Source organism: Grammomys surdaster, unplaced genomic scaffold, assembly GCF_004785775.1.
Source record: "Grammomys surdaster isolate TR1022 unplaced genomic scaffold, NIH_TR_1.0 137, whole genome shotgun sequence".
Classification (NCBI taxonomy): Eukaryota; Metazoa; Chordata; class Mammalia; order Rodentia; family Muridae; genus Grammomys; species Grammomys surdaster.
In genome coordinates this window covers 15,734,385-15,745,495 of record NW_021604595.1, presented here as the reverse complement: position 1 = coordinate 15,745,495, position 11,111 = coordinate 15,734,385, and the positions used below count along the sequence as shown (strand labels likewise).

General features: G+C 46.4%; 1 protein-coding gene across 1 annotated transcript; it reads right to left on the bottom strand.

Annotated features, from left to right (window-relative positions):
• Positions 1 to 5,179: 5,179 nt before the first annotated feature.
• Positions 5,180 to 8,318, bottom strand: LOC114617552 (tubulin beta-2B chain). The gene is made up of 4 exons (XM_028763117.1): positions 8,096 to 8,318; positions 7,209 to 7,317; positions 6,831 to 6,941; positions 5,180 to 6,490 (listed from the first exon to the last, which is right to left on the bottom strand). Exons 1-4 carry the CDS (start codon positions 8,150 to 8,152, stop codon positions 5,430 to 5,432), a joined length of 1,338 nt encoding a protein of 445 aa, XP_028618950.1. The 5' UTR covers positions 8,153 to 8,318; the 3' UTR covers positions 5,180 to 5,429.
• Between the last annotated feature and the right edge of the window lie 2,793 nt (positions 8,319 to 11,111).

The following is an 11,111-nucleotide window of genomic DNA, read 5'->3' as shown; positions in this document are numbered from 1 at the left end:
AGCAAGTTTAAAACTGATTTGGAACATAATCAATAGTACCCAAACTGTATATTATTCCTGGAAAAACTAAGTGGCATTAAAGTATGGCAGGGAACAAATGCTTACAAATCCTGGGCATGATCATTTTCTTATTCCTGTATATATTAGTGTCATTTGAACTTCTGTACAGATACTATGAATTGTTTTATACAGGGATGTACAAAGCTGAAACGATAAAAGTTTCCCAAATTCATCAATGACAACTGAGGTTTCTCCACTATATACTAAACTTGTAATAAGCCTAGCACACAGTAGGTGCTCGTTAAGTGTGGATTCTCTTTTCTTTTCCTATCAACTGACGTACTAAAACCATGTGGTGCTGTTCTATTTTGTGTTGTTATAATAAAATTTCTGAATCTTATTGTTTTTTAGAGGATAGAGGCTTGTTTTACCCACACTTTCTCTAGATTCGTAACATTAGCATTTTCTGGGCTCTGGTGAGAGTCATGGCTATGCCACAACATATGTGTTAGGAACATATGTGTGTGAGAGGAAAAAGAAAAAGGAGACACTGATGGGAGAGAAAGGGCCATGTTCAGTCTCACAATCACCCAATTTAAAGGAGCTAATCTGTCCTTAGAGACCACATTAATCCTTTCCCAGGATGCCCCATGATCTATGATCATCCTTAAAAGTCACCACACTTCACCATCATTACATCAGAGAATGAAGTCCCCACATCATTATTGTTGGAAATGAATCATATTCAAACCGTGCCATGTACCTATTCAGTCAGAGAACTGAAGGAAAGCTGTGAAGATGAATGACAGCTTGCTAGATTCTGATTCCTTTAAGGAATGTTTGTGCCTCAGAGTTGTGTCCATGAATAATGTAGCTGCTGTATGGGTCTCCCTGCTTTCACATCCAAAAGCTCACTCACATGTCTCAACAGTCCTGCCAAACACCAGCCACTGGCTCTGGCCATGGACATCTCACCTGCTCCTTTCCACCCACTCCCCAACCCTTTGTCTTCATAGTTCCTGTCCCTGACCACTTTCCTGGAGACTCTCTCTATGTGGCCATAGAGGCTCATTTTTTGAGTGCACCCTATGCTTTCTCCTATCACCCAATCCACCAAAATAGATCCCTTTTTCTTGGTGACCAGACACCCAAGTGACAGCAAACACATATGTGGTGGAGAGAGAAAAGAAAAACAACAACAACAACAAAACCCTACCATTTTAGCTGTTAAATGTTTGTGACCAACATAGCCTGACATGAACATGCATTGCAGCTCATTGAAACGTGTTGTCTGTAAGTCATGGATATGTTGTATCTATTAGCTTGAAATTAGGAAGGCCTCAAAATAAGAGGAAGAAATGTTTGGATCCAGACATGGACAATGTCTACAGCCATACCACCCTAAACGTTCTCCATCCGAACACTCTCAGATCTCATCAGAAATGTGGGCCAAGAAGTTTTGAATGTCGGTTTCAGTTGCTTTAGAAAATCCAGCTTCTCCTCAGTAGAAAATACTTCACAAGCTTATCTCCTTTCCTAGTGCTATCTTTGAATGTAAGAGACCCTTGTTTACATTACTCTATGGAAACAAGGGTTTTCCCTCCACACTCAGACCACACGAAATGCAGAGTACTTCCATGACCCCAAACATGAGATTTCTCCTCACCAAAGCAAGCCATTCTACAGCAGGCACCACCTGGATGTCCACTAGCTCAATTCAGATATGACACTAACTTCCTGAAGGCAGCAGTATTGTATCACACATTTTGAGGGCTGGGACTCACACATGACTGCCCCACACTGCAGATACCAGCGGCGACCAATTGGTCACTCCCTATATTTCTGACCATTGACTGTAAATTGTGGCTGCCATTAACCTCTCCTCATATTTGACTAAGTTCCTAGAGCAGCTTACAGTGCTCAGGGAAGCACTTAAGTTTACTGATTTAATAGAAAAGGAATCATAAACTTTGGGTATCAGACAAAGTGACACATGGCACAGGGCATGTGGTAAAAGGTACAAGGTGTCATGTCCTTGCCGGACATACAACCTCTAGGAACCTCCACACATTCACTTCTCTGAAAGCTCTCTGTTGTGTGACATTTCCTGTCTAGCTTGGTGATCAGGTTAATGTAGGAATACATACAGCCAGAAGGAGGACACAGGAAAGAGTAGCTGGGAGGGATCTAGGTGAGGAAGTAAAGGTCTTCCCCCTTTTATGAGAACCTTAGCAATCCCCATCCTGCTGCTCTCATTAGTCGCAGCTGCTCTAAGGTAGTAATGGCTGTTATTCTCAGAAAGCAGGTCATCTTCTACAGCACCTGTACCCTTTAAGTGGTCAATTTTTATAGTTTGTCAATTAAATCTTATGTAGTGAAATAGGCTGCACCAAAATTAAATTTTGTGGGTATGTGACTATCAGAATACCTCACAAGAAACTGAAAGAGAGATAGATGGTGGTTAAGAAATGAGGACAAGAATGAATGTTCTCAAGTTGTGCACATGGCTTGACTTTGAAGCATGTCTAGAAAACAAGGACATTGCTAACAGGCTCAGGAAATCAATATCCTATGAGTTGCTAAGCAGATTTCCTTAGTGGACAAGTCATATGCAAACTAGGACGTGTAAGGTAATCTGTGGGAGGAAGTCTTTGCTATAACAGGTGTTTGAGGGTCACTCATGCTCCCCCAGTTTCCTCTAACTCCCTATTAATTTTCAGTGTTGACTACCAATAAAATATCACTACTCTTGCAAATGCAATTGCATCGACGCACACACATACATGTAACTTTAAAGCTGAGAAATTAGTTGCCATTTTCAAATAGTGACTTCATTAGGGACACCTATTGGCCCTTTGACCAGAACCAAACCCAACACATTTTCAAGTTTTTCTTTGAAGTTAGGATATTCATATTTCCCTTCTTCTAATGCTCATGTGGTTTTGAGCATAACACAACCCAAATGAAGCAATCTGAGGAAGACCTCAGGCCCTGAGCCCTGAACTGTATAAAAAGCAAATGAAATGAGCTAAGCTCTGAAGATTGTAGTCCAAACTGCTGTTAGTTTAATAAAACTTCAGTATCCCTTAGGATGACGTGTCTCGGTAGGCTGCTGCAGAGGCTTGGTTCCTTGCCTCAAGATAACTGGGACTCCCTCTCCTTAATACCAACCTCTAGGCCTTGTATAATTTGGGAACCTTACTTGCTCAAAGTGACTACCCCTTAGGGAGGCATGGAACATTATGGAAGTTACAAACAACCACTGCTACCACCATCAATACTAATCTCACCAGCACACTTACACACTCACACACAACCCAAATCTCATTACACAATGGCCACCCACCAAAAGAAACCAGTGTTTTAAAAATAGTATCTGTTAATCCAAGTGTCTAAACATTTTTCTCATCTTTGAGTGCTTGTCTTAATAATGTGTTTAAAGTCGACATAAGATCCCGAGCATTTGCTTAAATGGGTCATTGGGCATCTACCCTTCTCATTGTGCCAGAATAAACTTGATCTATGTGCAGCAGGGCTGTGTGAAAGGACTAGCTGGCTGGCACCTGCCTGTCCTTTTCTTACAAGGTATGAAAGAGATGCCCACTTCCAGTGTAACACGAGTGCACCATTTGATAGTCATCTCCCCCCCCCCTTCCAAAATTACCATCATGGGTTTGACAGGTTATAGGAAATGTGAAACCAAAGGACAGGTCCAGCAGGCCTTGGCAGCTGCCCCAAGTGCTCGGGGCGTTTAAAGCCAATGTCACACTTCAGTGAGGTTGTTGAAGCTTTACACCAGCTCATCCAGGACTGACACCTGCCAGTTTGCCATTAAATATAGAAGTTGGAACTAAGGATCCTGAGCCACTGAACCCTACTTGCTCTGTCAGGTTTCTGTGATCTATACTTACACAGTGAACTGTTGCTCACTTCCATTTATGGAGCCTAGTGGTGGGATGCTTTTTTTTTTTTCTTTAACACTATTTAGAATAACACTGCTCATACTTCCCCTTGGAGCTGATTGCAAGTATGTTTTAACCTCTTTTAAAATAAAAATTCTTTATGCCCTCCCTTTAAAACAGTAGACCTATATTAAATTAAAAAATTTTTTTTTCTTTATAATTGCTCTCATGGAAGTATCTTAAATGAGAACCTATAGGTGACTGGACTCCTTTAATTGTTGAATTCAAGTCTGTATCTAGTTTGAGTGCAAATCTCAGATCCCAGGTCTTCATGGTAAGAATGTAATAAACTATGAAAATTCTTAATTTTTTTCTATTTAAAGGAAAACTCCCCAAACACTCAGAATTTACGTTTCCAAGTAAACTGAAATAAATGTTGGCACAAAGTTTGTAAAACTGTGGACACTATGGCTAGGAGGAAAGCTGAGAACACACATATTAAATATCTAAGTCTGTTATGTTCCTCTGTGCTCATAACTATATTAACTTAAAAAGGCTGGAAATCTCACTTACAGAAACAGATAATGTTTCTTGTGTGCACAATGATACATGCAGAAAATTATCCATTGTAGATACACACACACACACACACACACACACACACACACACGACCTACAGATCCACTGCTAAGGAGCAGGACAAATAAAACACCGCATACCTACATGATGGAAGCCCTGCCCCTTGAACACAGTGTTGGTCTGGAGGGGTAGATCAGTGGTGTAATGTTTGCTGAGTGTGTACAAAAAGGCCCTGGATTTGATTCCCAGCATCATAATAATATAACTTGGTGATTTCTATCAATAATCAACATTATTGATAATGCTATTCTTCAGGGAGGAAGGCTGGATCAAAGCACACAGAAGAGGAAAGTAATTTTCCACTCTCCTTTAGGTACTGTGCAGTGTGCCCCTAAGTAACTGCTCAAATTAAACTTTAAGGAAAAAAAAAAAAGCCTGGTAATGTCTACATAAAAACACACTTTCAATAACACAAGTCATGTACCAAAAGACATTTTAAAAGTCAGGTTGCTCTCTCCTGTTGGATTGAGTAAGGTCATTTTTGGTTCAACTTATATTTATAGCATACCCAAAGAGGAACCACCTGGGCTTTCAGTCTTTTCTAAAGGAAGAAAATATTCTGTGTTCAGAAAGGTGGGTTTAAGTTGATAATAAAGAGCTTAATAAGCAGAAAAGAAGAGAAAGAAAAGAGGACACCATTAGGACACAAAGGTTTATGTGATTTTAGCCATTACAACAGGAGTTCAGAAAGATCTCAAGTGTTACATTGATGTTATCAATATTACAAAAAGAGAAAAAAAGTGACAGGCAACAGTGAAGAGCACCAGAGACCCAGCACAAACCTAAGACCATTCTCCTTCCTTCAACTGCCAAGGTATTTTCACATATTAAGCCCCCCCACCCCCTCCTTTCATCTCAGCTTTCCCTAACCTGCTTGGCCTGGGGAACTCAAGCCTCATCCTCGCCCTCCTCCTCCTCGAACTCGCCCTGCTCATCAGCCGTGGCATCCTGGTACTGCTGGTACTCAGACACCAGGTCATTCATGTTGCTCTCCGCCTCGGTGAACTCCATCTCGTCCATGCCCTCTCCCGTGTACCAGTGCAGGAAAGCTTTGCGCCGGAACATGGCAGTGAACTGCTCTGAGATGCGCTTGAACAGCTCCTGGATGGCAGTGCTGTTGCCAATGAAGGTGGCTGACATCTTGAGGCCACGAGGAGGGATGTCACACACAGCCGTCTTCACATTGTTGGGGATCCACTCCACGAAGTAGCTGCTGTTCTTGTTCTGCACGTTGAGCATCTGCTCATCCACCTCCTTCATGGACATGCGGCCACGGAAAATGGCGGCCACGGTCAGGTAGCGGCCATGGCGCGGGTCGCAGGCAGCCATCATGTTCTTGGAGTCGAACATCTGCTGGGTGAGCTCGGGCACTGTCAGGGCTCGGTACTGCTGGCTGCCCCTGCTGGTCAGAGGTGCAAAGCCTGGCATGAAGAAGTGCAGGCGTGGGAATGGCACCATGTTCACAGCCAACTTGCGCAGGTCTGCGTTCAGCTGGCCTGGGAAGCGCAGGCAGGTGGTCACTCCACTCATGGTGGCTGACACCAGGTGGTTGAGATCGCCATAAGTGGGTGTGGTCAGCTTCAGAGTGCGGAAGCAGATGTCATACAGGGCCTCATTGTCGATGCAATATGTTTCATCTGTGTTCTCTACCAGCTGGTGCACGGAGAGGGTGGCATTGTAGGGCTCCACCACAGTGTCAGAGACCTTGGGTGAGGGCATGACGCTGAAGGTGTTCATGATGCGGTCTGGGTACTCTTCTCTGATCTTGCTGATGAGCAGGGTCCCCATGCCTGAGCCAGTGCCTCCCCCCAGTGAGTGGGTCAGCTGGAAGCCCTGGAGACAGTCACAGCTTTCTGACTCCTTCCTCACCACATCCAGGACAGAGTCCACCAGCTCGGCGCCCTCTGTGTAGTGGCCCTTTGCCCAGTTATTTCCTGCTCCACTCTGGCCTGCCAGAGCAAAGGAGGATTAAGTCAGCCATGATTGGGAAAATTGCTTCTTAAAAAAAGAATCACCTCTCAGATAAGACTACATCAAATGATCACCAAATGGCCAATAAATATTAAAACAATAAGCTATTTGGTCATCAATACAATTATAAATGAGTTAACAGAGGATACTTGGCTTTGAAAAAGCTAAGGTGCATTTGCCTCTAAGCCTGAACTAAGGCTTTGGGGCCATACTCCTGGATGCTATTTATGCTCTCAATCCATCACACTTCTCCACCCCTTGTGCTAGTGATAATTAGCACCTTGTGCTCTTCTGTCTTCAGCTATGCCACATACTCACCGAATACGAAGTTGTCTGGCCTGAAGATCTGCCCAAATGGTCCAGACCTGACTGAGTCCATTGTGCCTGGCTCCAGGTCCACCAGGATGGCCCTAGGCACATATTTATTACCTGCAGGGGAACAAGAGCCGGCTTAGCCCTTCAGGCAGTGTGCTCTATATAGAAGGGCTTGGTCCCACCTCCTTCCCGATTGGTGGTACCCCTAAACAAAGAAAGCTCTACCATGACCAACCTTTCAAAGGGTTTCCTTGCCACAGAAGAGGCTACCCCACCCCCCAAATGGACATCCTAAAGTAGCTAGGCCACCTTCTCCTGGGTCCAAATAAGAGCAGAGTTTAGGGGTGCCAGAATTGAAGATGGGGTGTTAAAAGTAATTACCGGTTGCTTCATTGTAGTACACATTGATTCTTTCCAATTGCAAATCACTGTCTCCATGGTAACTTCCAGTAGGGTCTATACCATGCTCATCACTGATGACCTCCCAAAACTATGACATAAAAAAAGACTGTATTTAGCTAGGCACAACCCACCCCCAATCTCCATGAGAAGTCCCCCATCCCCCACAGTTTTAACAACAGGACATTGCAGAAGCTTTAATGAGTGGCATGACCCGGGCACAGCCTTAGGGCTTGCACTGTACAGGATCAGAAAGTTGAAACTGGGCGGTTTCCCATGTGAGCAGCTGCTCTCAGCAGGAGGTAGGGGTGTGTGTGTGTGAAAAACAGCCCAAGCTGGGTTTGCAAATCACAGCCACCGCTGGCGACTGGAGACAAATGCGCTGGGACTATAGGCACAGAGAAAAAGGGGGCTGGCGGGGAGAGTGAAGTGAGGGAGCTGAAGGGTGATGTTTTAAATTCAAAGCACGTTCAGCGACCGCTTGGCAATCGTTCTCCTCCCCTCCCCCGCAGCTCGCCTGGTGTTCAAGCGAGTAAAATCAATTCTCTTGTGTCGCGGCTCCTCCCTAAGACCGGCATGCACAGCCTAGCAGACACACCCACGTCTTCTTTAGGCACGCGTGGCTATTAGGGAGGAAAGGACAAGGGGGCAGCCGGAATTCCGAACAGTTCCAGGAAAAAATGAATGAGACCCCTTTGCTTTAACGTCTCCTCTGAGACCACGCCCATCCAACTGCACAAAACAGCAAGTCAGGTCCGCTGTTGGCGAGACCTGGTGTCTATCTAGAACCGCGCCGCATTTTGGACCCCAAGTATCCCGAGGGGAGCTCCTCTAGCGTCCCTCCCTCACACCCTAAGCAGTGAGCCCACCTTGGCACCGATCTGGTTGCCGCACTGGCCCGCCTGAATGTGCACGATCTCTCGCATGGTGCCTCCTTAGTTTCTTGCTGCCTTGGGTCTGTGTCAATGGGTCTGATGGTCCTTTCCTTCCACACCCACTGCTGGGCCACCTGGAACTTACTCCGGAATCGACGGGCTGAGGGCGACGGCCGGGTGGGTTCGGTCTTTTATGTAGGGAGGGTGGGGCGAACCGAACAGACCGCGCCCCCCCAGCCAAAGCCCCCAGTCCCGTTCTCTCTAGCGCTCTCCAGGCCGGGTTGACGTAATGCTCTGAGCCCCAGGGACGGTCCGGGGGGCTGGACTATGGGCTTGTGGCCAATCAGCGCGGGCGTGAAGACCTTGCGAGGAGTGGGGCTTCTTGGGGGAAGCTAGGGCCTGAGCATTGTCTCGGACTTGAGAAGGGCAAGCTGAGTATGGGGAACTGGGAACTGGGAGTGTGAAGACTGCGGTTGTGTGGCGAGACAGGGTGATTTAGTACCAGAGGCTGGGGATTGAGAAGGCGCTGCTAATGGGTGGGTACGGCAGGTGCAGTCCGGTGTTGCGAGTGCGCACAGGTTTAGGGTCATCTGCGTTACCTGAGCAATTCCTCTTCTAATTCTGAGTAGGCTTCCCCAAGCCAAAGCATTTAGCGAGAGTAGTGCCCCTTTCTTCATCCTTGGAGGTCAATGTCTGTCCAGGCGCACACGCCCATTACATAGAACTTTAGGAAAAGACTAGTAATCCCATGAAGCCGAGTGTAATTGGAAAAGCAGAGATCCAAAAGATCCTAACTTTGGACACTTTGGAGCATCTTAACCTTGCCTTTGTCTTTGTTGACTATGCTTGTTCCTCTGCTGTAGTAGCAGCATTTAGGGGGTAGAAGAACCTCTGAGCCTAGCCCTGCCTCACCCACTCCAAGAATATGCGATGCTCTCAGCCTGATACCAATGATTCCTTTCAACCTGTGATTGGCTTTTGTTCCTCCTGAGTGATGGAGTGGGTGTGGCAGGCCGCAGTGTGTGAACTGTGTTGCGGGCAGAGTGAGGGTGGAGTCCTGGGGGCGGGCCTGTCGGGGAAACAAAGGAGTTCACAAAAGCGTGGGATGTATTCTACAACTAAGTGTTTAAAAGCCAGCCAGGCACTGTCCTTCCCAGTGTTTCGTTCATCCGTTGTTAGGAAAGAAGGTGGGTTCCGAGAACCGTCGACGCCTAGAGCATTTTTATCTTCATTTGCAATGACTATGAGGTCCCAGCCTTGATGCTGCGGATGGAGAGTAGGGGGACACGCCTAAAATCTGCAGCGCCGTGAGCTAGGCAGAGACCACCGCAGACCCAGGCGCACTCACATCAGTGCGTGCGCAGACGCGGTGCATCCACTCTCCCTGCAAACCCGCATTTTCTATGTATTCGAGGAAGAAACCGATCCCTTTGTTACTATCTGTACGGGTATGTGAGATAAACCTGTGTGCTTCTGAGGGAGAGAGGAAAAAGGATGTCAGAGTCTGTTCCTTGCTATCGCAGGTTGAAGGTCACCGCTTCCCTTCGAGGGGCTAGTGGTTTAGGAGGTGATGTGACCCCTTTTATTCTCTAATAAGAGAGGCCCAAGTGGCTCAGGGTCACACTATAGGGTAGAGCTCGCAGCTGTTGAGCGAGGGAGGGCCTGCTAGAACCATTCGCAAGCTGTCATCGCCTCTCCTTTCTGCAAGGGGTGTGGGAGTAGGACCGGCTTTAGACTGATTTCTAATGTACCACGAGATGCAGACCAGAACAAAAGCCTTGCCGCCTGTGATTGTCAGGGTGTCCAGACTGGAACTCTACGGCCAGAGTTAGCCAGATAGGGCTGCTGGTGTTCAGTTCAGGGTGGGTTGAGAAGAGAGAGGCAGGAACAGTGAAGGGTTGCCCACATACCCAGTAACAGGGTTCCAAGGACCCAGTCACTGATTTTGAATTTTCTCACCCAAGTCTTCCTACAGATGTAGAAGCGTGAAGAGCGAATATTTGCCAAGGTCACACAGCGAGTTAATTTCAGACCTCGGACTGTCTCCCGGGTACTCAAGCTTTCAGGGAAGGTGGCTACTACATTCACAGCCAAAAGGGCTATTGAAGGGTGGCTGTTGCGGTGCTCAGTTGACCTGGAAGTAACACCGAGAGGGTGTCACCAGCACTGCGATTATAGATGCCGCTGTGCGGCGGTCCCGCCTGGCTACACCAGCCGACGAGCAATCCCAGAGGCCCGGGGCTCAACTCTAAACCCTGTCGTCTGAGCCTGCCTCTCTCATCTAATGGATTCCTTGCTCAGCTTCGGTTTCAGAGCCAGATCTTTGCAAGGTAGCTGATTAAAAACTCGTGTTTATGATTCTTTACATGAAAAGGCCTTTCCTCTCGGATTTCTCTTAGTGGAAGAGATTTGGAACCGCGGGACGAGAAATCATCCTGAAACCTGGACCGCCTGGGGAACCAGTCTGTTGGTCCAGGATCAGCTTTCTTTTCGTGCATTTGCCTCATTGTCCACACAGGACTTGTCTTTGGGTTTACGGTGCTTCGCATTTTAAATTTTTGCAAAGAGCTGCTTTGTGTGTGTGTGTGTGTGTGTGTGTGTGTGTGTGTGTGTGTGTGAGAGAGAGAGAGAGAGAGAGAGAGAGAGAGAGAGAGAGAGAGATTGACAACAGTTTCGTCTTACCCTAAAGGCTTTACATTCATCTTTGAACAACAACAACAACAACAACAACAACAACAACAACAAAGCCTTATTTCATAAAACTCGAAGAGCTACTAGGAAGCAAAGTCAGACAGGTGCCCCAGCTTTTGGTTTTGCCTCTTTCTTTATATTAGATTCCTCTCCCTCTATGTTACACATCAGACCCAAACATTTTAAGGCAATGTATTTTATGATCTTTACATATCAATTAATTTAAATGATGCATTGACCTTCAAAAGACAGGTGTGGGAGCGTCTCTGTGCAAAATCAAAACCAACATTTGTTTCATACAGGGAGGGACCTAAACAGT

What these genes read in the sequence shown, in the direction of transcription:
- LOC114617552 (XM_028763117.1), bottom strand. Translation starts at nt 8,152, where the DNA reads ATGCGAGAGATCGTGCACATTCAGGCGGGCCAGTGCGGCAACCAGATC. An exon ending in GTACTACAATGAAGCAACCG is followed by an intron (nt 6,942 to 7,208) that starts GTAATTACTTTT and finishes GTTCCCCTGCAG; the next exon opens with GTAATAAATATGTGCCTAGG. An exon ending in GCCAGACAACTTCGTATTCG is followed by an intron (nt 6,491 to 6,830) that starts GTGAGTATGTGG and finishes TTGCTCTGGCAG; the next exon opens with GCCAGAGTGGAGCAGGAAAT.